This window comes from Anopheles stephensi, chromosome 2 (genome assembly GCF_013141755.1).
Source record: "Anopheles stephensi strain Indian chromosome 2, UCI_ANSTEP_V1.0, whole genome shotgun sequence".
Taxonomy (NCBI): Eukaryota; Metazoa; Arthropoda; class Insecta; order Diptera; family Culicidae; genus Anopheles; species Anopheles stephensi.
In genome coordinates, this window is record NC_050202.1 from 56,171,206 (window position 1) to 56,188,480 (window position 17,275).

A 17,275-nucleotide genomic window follows, 5' to 3' on the forward strand; every position below is an offset into this window, starting at 1 on the left:
TACTCGCGACATGCTTATTGAAATATGCAAAGACCCTTGCCAAACCTTAGGGCTCATTTGTAAGATTTCGCATGCCAAGTGGTGAGCTGTAAAGCCCCATCGATGCTGTACGATAATTTTTATGCAAATAATTTTCTGTCATTTGATTTATATCAGCAATACAATGCTTTGCCACCTTTGCAGTAAATTCATCTTTAGAAAGCTCTTTATTCTTCGACGGAATTCGTTTCGCCCAACTTTCTTCGTAGGTGCTACACTGCTGTCCCGCAATGCTTGTCTGCATGGGTTTCATATGACCGGCGAGCGTAACCTTCCAAGAAATATTTAACTACCAGCGGCGAGGTCGAGTAAATTGGAGAACTTTTAATGTGTGTGCTTTCTCTTGAAGGGGTGGGAAAAGGTTTAAATTTCCGTTCCGTAGGTGGGTTGAGCATAGAGGGGTTCGTGCAAATGAGGAGTCGTTTAACCTTCGTGTCAAAGAGCAAATTTATAACCCGTACCCGTGTATGTACGACCGGTGTTGGCGGTTGTTTAGGCAGCATTTTTCCTTAAAAACTCTTCCCGCCGTATTTATTGGTCTTTTGTCGAGATTTTGTATCTGATTGGTCTAATTCTCGTCTTATTCTTCAACAATTGATCTCGTATAGAAATCAAGATTTGCTTGAGCAACCGTTTAAACTGAAATTCGCACTAAAAGTAAAGTACATCATCATCCCCCACCTAGAAGCTTACGCACCATAAGGCACCCATCAACATTTCAATGCATGAATTTCAACATCCAATCGGGCCAATGGAGAGCGGCGCACGCACGCACGCACTTGCTCACACCGGTGGCCGCCATAATATCGTAAATATGTTCCCCTCATAGCCTCATTCCGAAATTGGAGTGTTTGCGTTTTTATTTAGAAAAATCAGTTCGGAGGCCACCGGCTACAACTGCGGATGCCGATGGTGATGCGTCCAGGGAAACCACTTGAACTCCGTGTGTGGACTCCGAAGCAGGGCGCTGATCGAAATACTGGTTTGCCGAGCCCGGTTCAAAATATCTGTGCTCTCCGAACCTCGGCGGCGGAATCGATAGATGGAATGGAATAAAATAGAAACTAAACGATCAAACCACCGATCGATGCTCAGGCAGCGGACGACGTAGATATTCAGGTGGCTTACCGAATGGGGGCCTCCCATTACTTGTTGCGCTGCAACCGCTGCTGGAACTGGTTTCACCACCCTGTCCCAGGTACGCTGGCAGAGGTCTTCAACCACACCGCTGCTTGTATTACTATCGCAACATTTGACCATATATATATATAAATTGGTCGATCACAAGACCTCTACGCTTTCTCACTTGCACTTGCAACTTTGCTGAGAGAGCGCTGTGAGCCGGACCTAGTCAAATTGCGGAACCATGCAACACGCTACCCGAGAAAGGACAGTGGTTGTTCATGTTTGTTTTTCTTTGCAAACCACCATTGGTGGTTCAGGGCGGAACGGGGCTCGAATGGGCAAACGGATGTTGGACGGAACGTGTCGCGGTGACTCTGTCCAAAAAGATGCACCTCGGAAACTTGATGGCTGCCCATTTGAGGCATTGATTGACACTCCCCACAGAGGGTACAGGTTCCAGATCCACCCCAAGAATGCACCCGTTGCTTAGGACCAATGTAGTCGTTCGTCAGGGGTTTTTTTTTTGCTAACGCGGGTTGGTTGAGCTGTCGCCACCGTGCGGAATGCGAAAGGATGGCCCGATGATGGATGGAGCCTTCCATAGCAAGATCTAACGCAAGCAACATTGTGGAGTGCTAGAAGCTGCGTGCGAGACGAGCTTTCAGCGAGAAACCAGTTAAACGTAATGTCCTTCACAAAAGTCCATGACTTTTTGCAAAAATTTGTCACAAGCCACATTGTTGATTTTTTTCTTTGGCGAAACCCTCTTGCTCTAAAGGATTTTTGCTATCCTCCAACTCCACTCCAAGATTGACGGATACACGAAGGTTACGATACCCCATCAGATCAGATGTTCGACGAAAGAGCGTAACGAAATTGGTGAACCGCACGGGCAAATGCAACAGTGTTCCCGTGTTCCGAGTTCGCCGCTGGCTGACCTCGGCTTTTCGGTACAGGTTCAGACAGCCAGCCAGCGCAACAAACGTCAGCAGCATCATCGCGGACGGTTCGCTCACTCGACTGGAGGCCTATGACCGGACGGACACGCCGGTACCCTCGCCGTCGTGCTGCGCGACATCATCCGAGATTGGATGACACTTTGACAAGGTTTCAAAAATAGATAAATCAGTGCATAACCTTCCAGCAGTGTAGTAGTGATGGTGTGCCTTTCCTTTCAGTTTGCCGATGGAGCCGGTTTTGCACGGTGTACCAGCTGACACCGACCGCGACCGCGGGAAGGAGGCCCCATAAGTTTTGCTGCGCGCTGAATGTTGTTGCCCCTTTTGCTGCCGTGTCTAGGAAACTTGTTGCAAAACTGGAAGGGTTCTGACATTGTGTCGGCTCGCTGTTGGGTCATGCTTACGGTGGTGGCAGCGGGTGGTATACATTACCGCGGGGTCAAAGGCTGTAGACGGATGACGATGCGGAGGTGACTTCGTGTGATTTGTAAAGCAAATGGTGTCTTGGTGTACACTGCCCCGATGCCCGTTATGAGCGAAGGTGTACAATGTAGCGTGTCGCTCAACCTCAGCACGAAAGTATTTTTTGGGCCAGAACTACCAGGTGGTGGTTGGTAGCTGTCCATCGAACACGCGAGCAAATGCGGCAGGTAGAAGCGTTGGAGTTGGGCATCGGGAAATTGCTAAAATATTCACTACACGGGGGGATTTCTCCGGCAGACAAGCGTTTAATCGTTTATTCTGTACCGGCAGCATAATTATGTTAAGGCGAGAGTTGAGATTTTTGAGTACGGAATCAGGGGAGTTGCTTTCAGAACAACGTTTTGGCACGATTCGTTACGATGCAATGAATTTAAATTGGTTTCAATTATTTTAGGCAGGTGTATGTAACTCATTAATGCTGATTTTATTCGGGTTTAAAAACGTTTTACATAAAGAAAACTGACAGGAAGTTTCGATGGTAAAAAGTAAAACTACTGCAAATAACTGAGAGGATTAAATTTTGATCCAATTCTACAAGCAAGAAGCATTCTTCAAGGATCGCCAGGCTTTACTGACAAGGATCGTCAGGCTTAATAAATGAGCTGAACATTGTCAACTCTCCCTGGGCTTTGGCGATCAGTTACTGTTTCGTCTTGGGTACAGAATGTTTGGGGAAGGTTCTTGGGTTGGCTGAGATGACTTGGGAGTCCATTCGGTCGACGATTCACCTACGAAAGCAAAACTATTGTTGTCAAGCGCCAGACTTGGACTGCGAGTTTTGTGTAGTAAGTAATGTCTTTCTTGTCCAGGATATTTTCTGAAATGTCAGAATGTCCAGATTGTATCAGAAAAACCTGAAACCACGGACCAGACATTTCAACTTTGTATGATTTTTCAATTATTAAAGCTGTATGCCTCAGAACTCAGAGGACTTTTAATGTGACCTTATATTTGTTTTAGTATATGTCCCAGAAAACTGGTTAAAGTTGATTCACACGAATAGTACCTGGAGTCTTGATGAAGAAATCATCAGTTGTTTTGAGACCTACCAATATTTTCTCGCCGACCAGATGAAATCTGCTGCCGGGGTTGCCCTCCGCTCTAGATGGATATTCTGATTTATGTGTGCAATGTTAACAACGATAAAAGCTCCAGACACTAGAGGCTTCTTCCTTAAGTACGGGTGCATTAGAAGAATACTACCACCACCACTGAATAAAATCTGAAATCTGTCTGGTAATCTGGAAATCTGTCTGGAAATAGAGTTCTTTCTTTTGGAGTAGACGTAAGCAGAAAGGCTCATAATTGGTCTTCATTCATTCATCTTTTTTGCAGTTTCTCGAGTGTTTTGCCCATAACTACTCCAAACCCTCTGTTAAATCTTCTATTTTTGTCCATACACGAAAGACATCATCATTATCACCATCGTTACCATCTATCCTGGTTGCAGTACATATTCTAATCCTCCTCTTTATTTTTCCATTTCTTTTTAGCTATGCCTACTATGCTGACTATCGTGGAGAAATAAATCAATAAAAGCAGTTCCCTGCAGCACTTCAGATAGCTGTCTACAAAATCGCCAAAGTTCTACACTGGTCCACACGACGCTCATGTGCATGCCTACTTCACCTGGAAGTACCAGCGAAAGTCAACCCTGTTAATTGTGTGTAAATATAACACACAACATAAGCGACGACGCGACGGTGCAAGCCAGCAACAGCCCTTACTGCTTAGCTACAATCGATCCCAGCCGCGATCGCGTGATCGAATGTGCTGTGCGTGCGTTTGTACCTGTGTCTGTGTGTGTGAGCCGTTCACAAGTGGTTCGCGTTGAATTGACCAGCCGCGGGTCATTTGTTTTACCCGAAAGCAGTGTGCAACATTAAATTTTAGGGTCATCGAATCGTAGCGTTTTGCCAGACAGGCAGCCAGTCAGTCAGAACCCAGGTTTTGCCTGCTGCTACTGTAAACCCTTGCGTCCCATAGGTGTCGATGTGTGGTTTGGCAGTGTTGTCAGTGTTGGGTGCACGCGTTGTAGAGTGAGTCGGCGGCATACAAAAAGCTAGTAGTGAAAGTGGTGTTGCAAAAATAAAAATAATCGCTTCCAATCGTCCATCGTGTCCAGTAAAGCAGCAGCTGGTGGCGTGCAGATCAACCGCGAAGAAGCAACAAATAAGTGAAACAGAAGAAAACACTCTCTATAACGTACACACACACAGAAATATACACCCAACACATGTACGTGCGCACCCACCTAGTTCGGTACACGGTGTGGGCGTGAAGAATTTCGGAATTTTTCCACCGGTTAAGATTTCCGCGCACGCAACCGCAACGTACACACACGCACACGCGAAAATTGCAATCGTGAGAGCGCGAGCTCAACGACACCCAGTAACCCAACCCCAACTGGCAGCTGATCAACGGAGCAGGGGGTGTTAGTCCGGTCAACAGCATCGGTACACTATTTTGGGTCGCCATTCGGATAACAAAAAGCCGCCAACCTGGAACTAATGGAATTAGAGAATATCGTGGCCAATACGGTCTACCTGAAGGCGCGTGAAGGTAAGACGGTTCGGACAGACCGATTATAAATGTGCGCGATTGTAGCGAGCCTGTCCTTGGAGTGGTGGGATTGATATGTATGGTGGGGCTGGGTAAACTGGATCTATTTTTGGCACACCCGCGAAAAACGATCTAATTTTGGGACTCCACAATTTTCTACCCTCACATTATGCTTTCCCGCTCACTCCTGCGATCCCTTCTTGTTCTGAGATTTTTTCGTTTCGTGGTCTTCTTCCCCCGTACGCGCACGATGCAGAGTGGTTTATTTGATTGCTCCTGTTTTTGGCGGTTTGTTTGTCTGGTTGTTTGTTTGGTTGTTGGTTTTTCCCCCGTTTGTTTGGTCTTTCAAACAAGCCGTTATGAGATGTTGCTTGCTGCCTAAGGGAATTTATTCCTACTTAGATACGAAATGCTGCTGCAATGAAGCTTCGTGGCGTGGCGTATTTTACGTCAGTCGTACCTCTCGAGCTTCGGCCAGGCAGCATTACGATCGTTTTTTTTTCAAAAGTTTGGTAGGAGATAAATAAAAATGTTCCCTTAATTGCTGGCTTCAGGATGTCGATCGGTGGAGTTCCTCCAGCTGACTTCAATGGAAAAAAGAGCCTGTGTGTGGGAGTCATTTTTCGCTTTCGATCTGATTTTTTTTAATCGAACAAACACACAACCCCGCATTATGGATGATTGATAGGCAAGCGTTTATCACACAACGTGCGCGCCCAGTTTGCTTGCCGTGCCAGTCGGCCGGTACTTGGGCGTTTTGCTTCTTTTTTGAATTCCCCACCAACCGATTAACGGATGATTTAGGCTAGCGTTGTGTATATACGGTACGGGTGCTTCTCGAATTTTTGTTTATCTTCCGGTTTTTGCTCAACACACTCGACGGTGGCGCAAACTGTGTAAGCCATTTGCGAGAATGTGTCGAATCGATTAGAGAGTGTCGTGTGGCTAGTTCGGCCACAAGACACCATATAGGGCTGGGAGTTACACGGTACTGCTCACCACCGCGCGAGTTCGTACGGTGCGTTGTATCGCATTACGATCGATCGTCTTGTTTGCCCACGGTAGGATTATCCTGAGGAACCATTTTTTTACAACGAAAATTCCGACCTCAAAAACGACATTCACCAAATATCGAATTAAACTTAAGCTGACTTCGTCGATGGAATTTCAATCAACAGTAACTTGTGTACAGACAGCAGTTAAGTGTGATCTCTGTCTGTTGCCGAACCGTCAACAGGCGATAGAAAGCCCGAAAAGTCGTAAAATAAGTTTCCTTATTCCGAAAACTTTTACAATGTACCATTGAATTGACAAAGACCAGTGAACACAGGGATGTAGGGAGAAAAAAGTCAATAGAATGGTGGTTCCAGCAGCAGCTCACAGCAGGAGTTCCAGCTCCGACTTCTGGCTTAGACCTCATTTTATTGCCAAAGTTTGCTGAGCTTAAGGATAACCAGCAAGCAGTTATATGTCACATTCAAATTTGATTTACTGAATGGCATTTTTTTTTGCTCTCTCCCGTCTCGGATCTCTGTTATTTATTTGGTCTCTTTGGCCAAAACGTGGTCAGTACGAAAATGGGTTCCTGCTTGGCGGAAACGATAGCTTTTATTCTTCGATGCTGTAATCATGAACAGTAGTTGTGCGTTGATTTGATTATTTTTTGAGTTTCGATATTGCGTAATGTAATAAATCGAAGCGAAATGTAACGAAAATTCTTAGCACGTTTGATAGCAGCTCTAGAATTAATTGCTTTTGATCCCCGTAGATGCCGTAGGTAAGTGTGGCTCTTGAACCGTAAGCACTCTAAAGCAATCAATTATTATCAATTAAAGCTTAATTAAACCTTTTTCACTTTTGTCCCGTTTGAGTTTACCCTTTGGGGCGTACGAATCCCATGTCTAGCTATTGGCTGCCATTGTTTCCGTAGGCGCAAACATTCCGTAGAGCGCTTTAAATAATCAATTTAGTACCAGCAGCTGCCCATTTGCAACTTGATAGAGAGGATCTTGTTTGATCTAGCTTGTTATGTTATTAATTTTTGGTCAAGCAAGAACTCGCACACGTACAGGGCACCACCAGTTCCGGAAAATGTGATGTTTTTGTTTACACTCCGCCTCTATCATCTCCTTCTGCTTCCCTCCGCCCTTGGTAGAGCACTTGAGGTGGAGTGGCGTATGTGACCTACACGACCACAGACCCTCACACACACACACACGCACACCGTGTCGAGGCGAGGCTTCAACAAAGGTGCCCGTTATGTTGATCCTGGCCCTGCCACCGGTAGAGACATCCGGGACCAGCATAGCATCGTGAGTCCGATCTGGAATGGCGTAATCGATAACACACGGTGGGGTGCCGCAGGGGTAAAGTGAACACGGTGGGTCGTAATTATTTCGTCGAAAGGTCTCGTCAGTTGTGCAAACAGGACACATAGCGTCGTCATATCTATCGCACTGTGGGCCCTGGTTTTATTGGTGTCTACTAAACGTGGTCCCGGGTTTGTGACGTCGCACGAATGACGTAGACGTAGTGGCCTCTGTCAAACAGCTGCCTCCATGTCTCAAAGCGGCTAAAACGGCGATGTGTGTGCGTGAGTTGTGTAAAACCCTTGGATAAAAATTGAACTTGGATAAAGAACAAATCAAACCCATTTTTAAATTCTACCGTTTTTTCCGATAATATGTACAAACATGAAATTGACCATACGGAGCACCAAAAAATTGCGTAGAGGGCAAAGAACAATGACGTTTTGTTGATTGAATCTTCCCACTTTTCGATGCCGTCGGGTCGAGGTCTTCATGATGGACCCTTTGCGTGTTGTGTTGACAGCGGTCCGTCCGTCCGTCCGTCCGCCCGTCGGCAGTGTCGGACATTGACAGATGGGGATGAAGTTGTCCGTTTACCACCACGTAAGATGAAGTGCGTCGGCGCGCCATCCATGATCGGATCCACTTGAAGCGGGATATATTCAAACGCAATCCACAACCCAGCAATCTATCCTGCTTCCAAAATGGTGGTACAAGTGTGAAGTTTGGTTGTTGGTTCCGATGTTCCATGTTTAGTGTACTTCGACCCCTGTCCTCCCATCACCGGAGGGGTCATTTTTGCTATTCTTGAATCAAACCGAGATCACAAGAGTAGTGAAGATGTATGGTTTTGTGCGAATGTCGTCCGGAAGGCGCACACCAACAATCAACAAAAAACGAGGGATGTCATGTTTTGTTGTATCGGAAATCTTTTGTAGCACGAGCTGTTTTGACAGCATTGACAGGAGAACATACTGGAACCGTTTTTCGGGGGGGGTTTGGGGCTGTTCGACGGTACAATATGTTTGCTGTTGTGTCGGACATTCGGAGTTCAAAGCACAAAGCGGAAAGGGTCATGCAGCAAGCTCGGTCTATACAGGAGGGCTTGTATGGGGGGAAGAGGGTTTATGCGCTACAAATGTCCAGAAATCCTGGTTCATGTGAGGGTCATGTGTAGCCATTCATCAAGCTTGCCGGAAGCGGCCGGATGTAGCGAAACTGTGATGGATATGTTGGGGATTTTCTTTTGTTTTTAGGTTCAGTTGTGTGTTGAGAGAAGTTTGACGAAGTGTAGGCGATGTCTGAATATTGGGGGTATAGAAGATAACGTTGGTAATACATTTTTGATCAAATTAACTTGTTGGTCCCATTATTTGAATGACGGCAAACTTTCTACTTAGTTTCAAATAAGCTTTGTACGCAAGACCAGGACTATCCAGCTTCGGGAAAAATAAAAAAAGTCTAGGGAAGCCGGAAATTGGTCAAGACCTTTCGAGGTTGTAGTGCTACAGAAGAAGAATATACTGGACCTTCCAGATTGTCTTAGGTCGCAATGATTGAGGTTCGGGATCTTTCGGCATCCGCGATCCGCGTTGTCAATCTATTCTTGAGATATGAGATATTGTGGAACTTCGATCTTGTAGATATTCTCAAAAATGGAGCTTGATATCCCAAAATCACAGCGCATCCTGAAAATTAACCGCATAACCTAGCAACTTTAGCTGATTAAAATTCCGCCAAAAATTCTAGAATAATACTAGCCAAAAATCTGCGTGCAACTTTTCCATGTTTGTTTTTCGTTCCCTTTTTTTTTTTTTGCTTCGCTAAAGCTTCCCCAACCTTGTGACTATGGCCCCGCGCTTGTCACGGGATGGGGAAAGAATGGTTTGTGACAGCATAAGCCGGCCCGGGCGGCTGACGAGATAAGTGATAATAAGCGCTATTTCCAGTTCGGGCTTATCTTGACCTAAACAACCGTAACGGACAGGCTAGCCCATGGGGCCCGGTTTATTTATTCCCAGTGCCACATGCCCCCGAGATTGGCATGTGATTTGGTTGTGAGTAAACAAAGCGCCGCCCGCCACCACCACCACTTGGCCGCTTGGATCACCACTGTTTTCTCACAGTTTCGCGCACCTTCCGGACCTTCCGGTGGGCTTTATTAACACGGTAGTTAAGTGTTGTTTTTTCGTTGTACTGTTGAATAGAGCTGTTTGAGCAGATCCCGAACACTATATGCGTAACGATCGCTGATCCTACTCCAAATAGATTAGATGAATTTTATTTTCTTGATGTTTTTATACGATTTCTTGAGCTAAAGATCAAACGCGTCGCGTTTTCCATTTATATTCGTAACTCAAGGTATTAGGGTCTGTGACGTTCTTCGAAGCTAGTGACGTCTACAGGTTTTCTGTGAAGCTTGAATTTAAAATCCTGGTTTACTGGTATGGCAGATGCGCAGATGTTGTGGGGACCATAAAAATGTCTGTACTAAAAATGTTTATTTTTTAATGCTAAGAAAACAAGCAATCGCGCCTTGCCCTAATACCACCGAAACGAGATTCCGCGCAGTCGAGGATCGAAGTTTGTAAATATGAAGCCAAATCGCGAACGGCTTAAACTGCTCCGTACCGGTTTGTGGCCGGTCGGGAGAATCCAAAGTACAAAGCATGGGCGGCGCAACATCAGTACGTACCATCATCAACATCACGATCACGATCATCATCCTCAGCTATCACCGCTGCAGCTTTCGTCAGCAGGGGGGGGGGGGGGAGAAGAAGGTGTAGAGAAGGACCAGGGAGCTTTCATTATCACAACGGCACACGGCAATCCAATAAACCGCGCAGCAGCAGCAGCGGCGGATTCCGAATGACGTCGGTTTTGTGGAGGGTAGTGTCACTCCGCCGTGGCTTCGGGGTTGACCAAACGCGTTTCGCAACGTCAATCGCACCTTCCAAACCCTTTCCGTGTTGTTGGTTGTGGCTGCTTCATGTTTCTTCCAGTGCGTTTCACCCTTTCCATTCTCTCGTCTGCTTTGGAGACGACGTTTGACATGGTGTGCATGTTTGTTTTGCATACAAATAAAACACGCACCCCCTGGCTCAGGAGTCTAGCGCCTTTGCTACACCACTTCACGATGCCAGCCCGTTAGAGAGGAGCAGATTTTCAATTGACTGGCAGATAGAGTGTTTACCCGGTGGCATCTTCTCGTGTGGATGCGGTACCTCACACGTATCTCTTCAAGAGTCCAAGGCCGGGTCTATAGCCAAGTGAACAAGAGGAGAGCAGCAGCTTTACAACATCTTGAGCAGCAATGGAAAACGAGCAAAAAAAAAAGGCAGTACGAACTCTCCTTGTGAGGTTCGGTGAGCTTCGACGGGCCATTTCCCTTCCTGTTCCGTGATAGTGATGCCGCCTCGTAAAATGATAATTTGATTCTCACATTTTCTATTCGATTAGCTCTCGCTTCCTTCGAAGCGTTTGCCTTTGTTATGATGGCACGGGCATCGGGTCTATCGGGAGTTTTTTTTTCGCATCTGCCCTCGTACTGCAAGTAGTTGTGACCCCCGGCGGGAGGGGCGGTGAATGTGAATGACGAACTGGCGATCGAGTCCAGGTCGAGTTTGGTCGATCCCGGGGCAGGTCTGCGGCGACGAAGCGCGTAGAAATGCTGGATGGCCTACCAACAGTTGTGACGCGCGGCGCTACGACGTAACTAGCTATCGTTGGCCGACGGGTAGATATAATTAGGAAAATTGCTGCGTTTATCACACCTTTGTGCGATGGTACGCTCGGCTCGAACCCCGACAAGATGCAAATGAGGTGGGAAACGCGTTCGTTACGCTTGTTATCAAACTAATATCGTGATTGACTGTTAAGGTTCGATATATTGGGAAAGCAAGTTTTGAAGCAAGTTAAACCATTGGCGCGGTTTCTGTGGGGGCTTCTCGATTGGTTTGTTACTTGCTTCAACAATCGATGAAAATTGATGCTAATATTCTTTTTTCCAGCGCTCGGTATCGTTTGCCGTGGTCAAAATGTTGCATCCGGCAGTGTAAACTTTCCGTGATATTGTGCGCGATCCGGGCGAGCTAGAATGTAATTTTGCTGCGGTCCAAGTTTTGAGGTGTTGTTTGCGGGCGGCAAAAATCAAAGCCACAAAATGTGCAAATTCGTTAAGAAACTAGAGCCAGTTCGTTTGTTTGGCGTCACTGCTGGCGCTTCGTACGGCCCCGAAATGAATAAAGATTTCATCTACAAAGTGAACGATACCGCAAACTTCTGCACCCTCCTCAGGAACCGAGCGTTGTTCTCGTCCGTCGGAAAGCTGTTTGCACGTCCAAAATTCACGATCCCCGAAGCGAAGTAAACAAGTGCCTCGCGCGCTCTCATTGATATGCACAAAATAATAGGAGCAGTTACATCTTTGTGGTGGAAAGTTCGCCAAATATAAAACAGGACGTCAGGACAATCGCGGAGTTGCGGAGGAAACGTCCGTCGGCGGGATCGTTGTCAGTCTGCGGTGCTACACGATATACGCTTGGCCAAGCATGAACCTTGGCGAACGACACGCGGACGGTTGTTTCCGATAATCGAAAGTGAATTCGATTAACTCGTCGCATTTTCTCGGCCAGCCAAGAGAGCGCCGATGGAGGAATCGGAGAGTATATTGGATGGATGAGCACATTGGGCACGGTTGGGTTTCTTTTGCATGGCGGCAGAGACAATGCCAGGGGGGTTTCTGGCCGGGCACACCAAAACCAGACCTCGTAAACGATTGGTTTGGCTCGAAGCTCGTAAGGATTCGGGCTATTTTTAGGCGTTTTGGTTTTCGCGGCGAACCTAGAAACTATCGGCCGGAAAATTGTTCAATACCGTGCAATTTTTCCGATGCCGCGCTATATTCCGCTGGCCTGTTCTGGGGTGGTAAATTGCTCCTGTTGACAGAATCTACTGTGGGACTTTATCATTGTCTAATGTGGAGTGCAAAAACAAGGACTTGAACGAAGTGATCGAGAAATCGAGGAACTTAATTAAGGGAAAGCAAATGCAATTTTGGTGCTTTTTTGTTCAAATGCTATTCTACTCATGCTCAGGCCTCAGGACGCCAATTTCGCTATATTCGGAAGAGGAGTAATTTGAATTTGATAATCACGCCCACGAGATACGTCCTAGTCTCAGAAGCGACTCACCAAGATTGTGTAAACATTTTCATCAATAATTTGATGTCTGTTGTTTGTTTGCATTAGGTAATAATTAATGGCTTCTGATTGGCTTTACCAGTGAAGGAAATTGGTTCAACAACATCATTATTGCCCTTTTCGATCTAATCAAAGCGTACTGTAGGAGAAGAAGGTGCAACAGGCGAAGTTTATTTATTCATTGCACTCTCTGCCGGTGCACCTTTTAGCCGTGGCAATTAGCGACGCCTGTTAACGAAACGATCAATTAATGTCCCGCACCACACTATTTATGTTGTCCCGGCTCACTACGCTAACGCCACTACTATTGTGGCGCGGTTATTCTTACCAGCGTGCAATGGTCACACTGGTAGGTTTGGTTACCGACCATGGCCATGTCGTACCGTGAGAACACTCCTTTTTCTTCGCTTAGTGCTCGACCCACCATGAAGTCCCAAGAAGGTAAAGCCCACCATTTGGGAGGGTGGTAATTAAAGGTATCGCCTCCAATCATCGATAACAGTAGCAAAGAGAGTCTCTTGGTGACCGTCAAAAAAGCGGTCGGCAATTGTAATGACGATAGCCACTCCGCGTTGTTGAAAGCTTTCCAATTCCAACCGTCGGGTTGTCTAGAAAATGAATCCACCTTGTAGTGCTGAGAGCTGTTCAAAGCTTCGGGAAATTGGTATGCTTTAATGCTTGAAAAGAAATTAGGGGTAAGAACAGGCTGTCATTTAGCCCATTTTCTTACCACCATTCAACCATCATCGTTGTCATTTAATTGAAGTGTGCCTTCGCACGCACCTAGGCCCGTTGACAGCCGAGTGATGCCGCAGCACCACGTCGTTTTTTTTTTCAACTGGGCGGCCTCCGTCAAAAGGACGCGCAACAAAAACCGTCTTGCCGTTGGCGGGAGTTTCGCGAACCGGATAATTAAGTGTGTACGTCTTCATGAATTAAAGATTTGTCGGCTGTTGTCGGGGAGAGTTAAGGGGCGCAATGTACACTACTGGAAGGTAGTAATGCGGCTGTAAGGATACATAATGCCAGTTCGGACACTTCGGATGCCAAAGCGAAATCTTGATGCCGCGTAGGAAGGTCGTGACGGGGTCGATCGATCTCAGCAGCATATACCCTTAGGCTGCTGGTCCTTTGGCCGAGAGCTGGGGGTACTGCTGCGGTCGATGGTGTGACAAATGTCATTAGTAAAGTTTTCTTCATTATCCACCGTTGCGATCGTTAACTCACTCGTGTCCAAAGTGTTTCATCTTTGATTCGGATAATTAAAAGTACAGCCGGTCGTGAGCGATCAAGGAAAAGTGATAACCGGCGGCCAAAGAGGCCGGCAGTCGTTTGCTGTAGCTTTTATCGGCTCCAAGTCACCTCAAAAGGTGATTAGAATACGGTGGCTAGCTTGCCCTAGAAGGGATGGGAGTTTCGAAGAGAAGTTTGTTTTGTTTTACATTACGCGAAGGTGTAAATCAATCGATCTTTGCCTTGGATCGACAAACGATTTGGTGTATAATCTAATATCCATGCACGTACAAAATATTGACAGCAGGCACTGCCGGGAGAACAATGGCGCTCATCAGCTAACGACTTTTGTACACCTTGAGCATCGTTTTGAGATGCAAATAAGTGGGACAGGAAATTGCGCCATCGTTGTTTTGCGCTTAAAGAGAGCTGGTCGAATGGTGTCCTTTGCTCCGGGCAGGATGAAGCTAGTGGTTGGAGAGTAACGATGCCGTCGGTAGGAAATTGTAATTAATGGTGTAAATTGCATTTGGTTGATTTGTGCTTGTCCATCGTGTTCGCCCGGTCAGCGGCTTGAGTTTGATGGAGCCGTTTGCACTCGTTGGTAACGAACCTGCTTCTACGGTACGGTGAGTGTTTGCTGTACAGAGGCTTACATTATGCTTAAGGATGTCTACCACTTGAGTGTTTAAATTTACTCTGTTGACTAAGCTTCTTGTTATTATTGAAATCAACTGAAGACAACAGAGTGTCCGAGTTGTAGATGCGACAGCGACGCCGATCTTCACACGGCAGGACCGTTTTTCAAATCCCATCTGAGTCGTTCCCCCATAGTGTGAGGACTGACTTACCAACTATGCGGTACCAATTCTAGTCTAGTAAGCCAGAAATGGCAGGCATGACTTGTGAGGTCGTCAGACCAAGAAAGAAGAAGAATTATACATCATATAAAGATTTCTGATCGTCAAAGTTGCTTCCTAGGGAAGATTATGCCTGGCTCACCCTTTGGCTGAGGATATAGTAAGAAAGAGTTCCTTTTTCTGGTACATCTGGAGTATAACGGACTCTCCGGGCCGTTAGTACCGTTCCGTTTTCCCCCCTTTTTTTGGTGTGACCCGTTGACCATGGCCAAGTGCACGCTCGCTACACGCTTCTATGCGCCCGCTGCTTACCGGCTGATTGCAATTGAAACGTGCCTTTGCCAACGTCAAAATATTCGCTGAAGGTTCCTCCGTCGGCTGTTGTGTTGCTTACCGTGCAGTTTTGTCAACATAACGGCGCAGTGCATTGCAGTAAAAATGGGCACACACGTAATACTCGGAACGAAGTATGTGCAACCGCGCCGGGAGTACATCGGGAACTTTAAAGCTAACCAAGCTAAATAGTTGGTCGTGTAGTAAGTTTGGTTGTCACAACCAAGTTCTTGATTGTGGTTGTCTTTTATGTAAAATCGTTGTAATAAGTCTTACTAGTCTTCTTAAAATATTTAAGTTGTAAATGCCTCTTAGTCTGTTATTTTTATTTCTTAGCCTATCCCTCCACCAACGAATCGTTTCCCGGATGCTCTCGGTATGGTATAAATTGCATCTTGCCCGTGTGTGTGTGTGTAGTGTGCACACACACGTAAAAAAGTAGCGATCCAATCAATGGGTATGACAAATCGAAATTTGATTCGTGCAATCGAAGCTAAAATCGATCAGACCTCCACAACACCACTACACTGTTTGACGTCGAACCAAGCACATTGTGTAAGGAGCGGTTCGTGTAGAATGGGTTTCGCTTTCGCCGCCAATTCAACATGCATGTAAGCGCGCGCGTACGTCATCAAAACCGGTGAAGCTCTCGCAGCAGCAGCGGCAGCAGCAGTAATGGAAATTTATCCGCCGGGTTTTTTTTTCTTCCCTCTCAACCATCCCATCTTATTGTTGTTCGGGGAGAGCCTGCGGTTTTGCAATGATGCTGATTGCAGCAGGCACCATTCAAATGGTAGGAAAATTCGAAAAAATAATACTACTTTGTTACACCATACCAACCGTAGGTGCGTTACAGGAATGATCGTTTTGCGGTCAGGCTTTTCCGTGACAGGAAGGAAGAAGTCGAGCGCCGGTATGCAGGAGGCTAAAGTAGGAGTTTGTTTGGACGTGTGTGGTAACGTTACTTACTGCAAAATTGCTCGCATGACGTTGACGGCTCTGACGGGGTGACGGGGGTGGCCGTGCGCCCGCGTGTATTGTGCGCTGGAACTACGACGATCGCTGACGGCGATGCAGATGAATGCAGTTCTCGTAGTTCGTGCATAAATTTGAAAAACGTTTGCGCATTCCCTCGCTCCCCGGAACCCTTTTCGACCCCGGGGGTAAACGCGATGTAACGTGCTCGTGATTGAGGAGTGTTTTCGGTGTTACTGTTGTTGTTTCGGGAGGAATACTTTATGTGAACGATATTTTTACACCTTCCAACCGATAGGGTACGAGGAAGTTCATGGTGGATGGTTTGCTAGCTAGGAACAGCGAGCTAAACATAAACCATTGGAAGGTTATTTATTTCTGGCTTTAGGTTCCCAGACCAACCGGTGCGAGCTCTGCGAGTAAAGAGAAACACAATTTACAACAACTTTTAATTTGATTTATTGGTCGAAATTGTTGACGCTAACTTAAATTACGTATAGAATATTGATTATCAAACTTTCTAGAATCGAAAAGCAACGATCCGGAGTGTTATATCCGGAGCCTCCCGCGGGATGCTCCAATGCTGACTTCGATGAATATAATATGAGCAAGTTGACATCATGTCGTCAAGATATGTATACCACTGTCAGGACAGGTATCTAATCCCTTCGAGGATTGCTAATTCGTGCACAAGACTGAAATACTTATCTACGCAATTATGGGTAGTTCAGGAGCTCCTGAAATATCAGATAACATAGATAGATAAGGCCGGTATCCAATCCCATGTGAGGACCGCTATTTCCTACGTAGGACTAGAATATACTTCAAGAGATCTAAAATACTTCAAGGGATCTAAAAATATGAGGATATAACCACAAATCCTGACGTTGTAGTAACCTGAAGAAAAAACGAGAAGTAAGCAAAAGCTTGAGAATAACTCAGCCGAGGAAAACTAACCAACCCAACATTTAGCGCATTGTTTGAGAACAGCTATCGATAATCGTTTGGGCAACAGGCCGTGTCAAATATTCAAAGCAATCCAGCAGCAGCAGCAGCAGCAAGGGTTATGCATGTATAAGCGGGACTTTGACACACCCTGCATTAATAACGAGTCCTTCCTTCGTCCTCCCTGTGGCCCTGTGGCTTCGTTATAATATCGATCGTGTGCGGGTACGAGCTTTAAAATGGATTGAAGC

The 17,275-nt window shown here is 46.2% G+C and overlaps 1 protein-coding gene across 2 annotated transcripts in view; it reads left to right on the forward strand.

Moving 5' to 3' along the window:
- The window catches only part of LOC118502923 (G protein-coupled receptor kinase 2), a 48,938-nt gene that overhangs the window by 2,349 nt on the left and 29,314 nt on the right, over positions 1-17,275 (forward strand). For both annotated transcript variants that reach the window (XM_036035662.1, XM_036035661.1), the window contains exon 2: positions 4,100-5,168. In XM_036035662.1, the coding sequence (XP_035891555.1) occupies positions 5,117-5,168 (52 nt within the window). In that variant the 5' untranslated portion in view covers positions 4,100-5,116. The remainder of the gene's footprint in view (positions 1-4,099; positions 5,169-17,275) is intronic.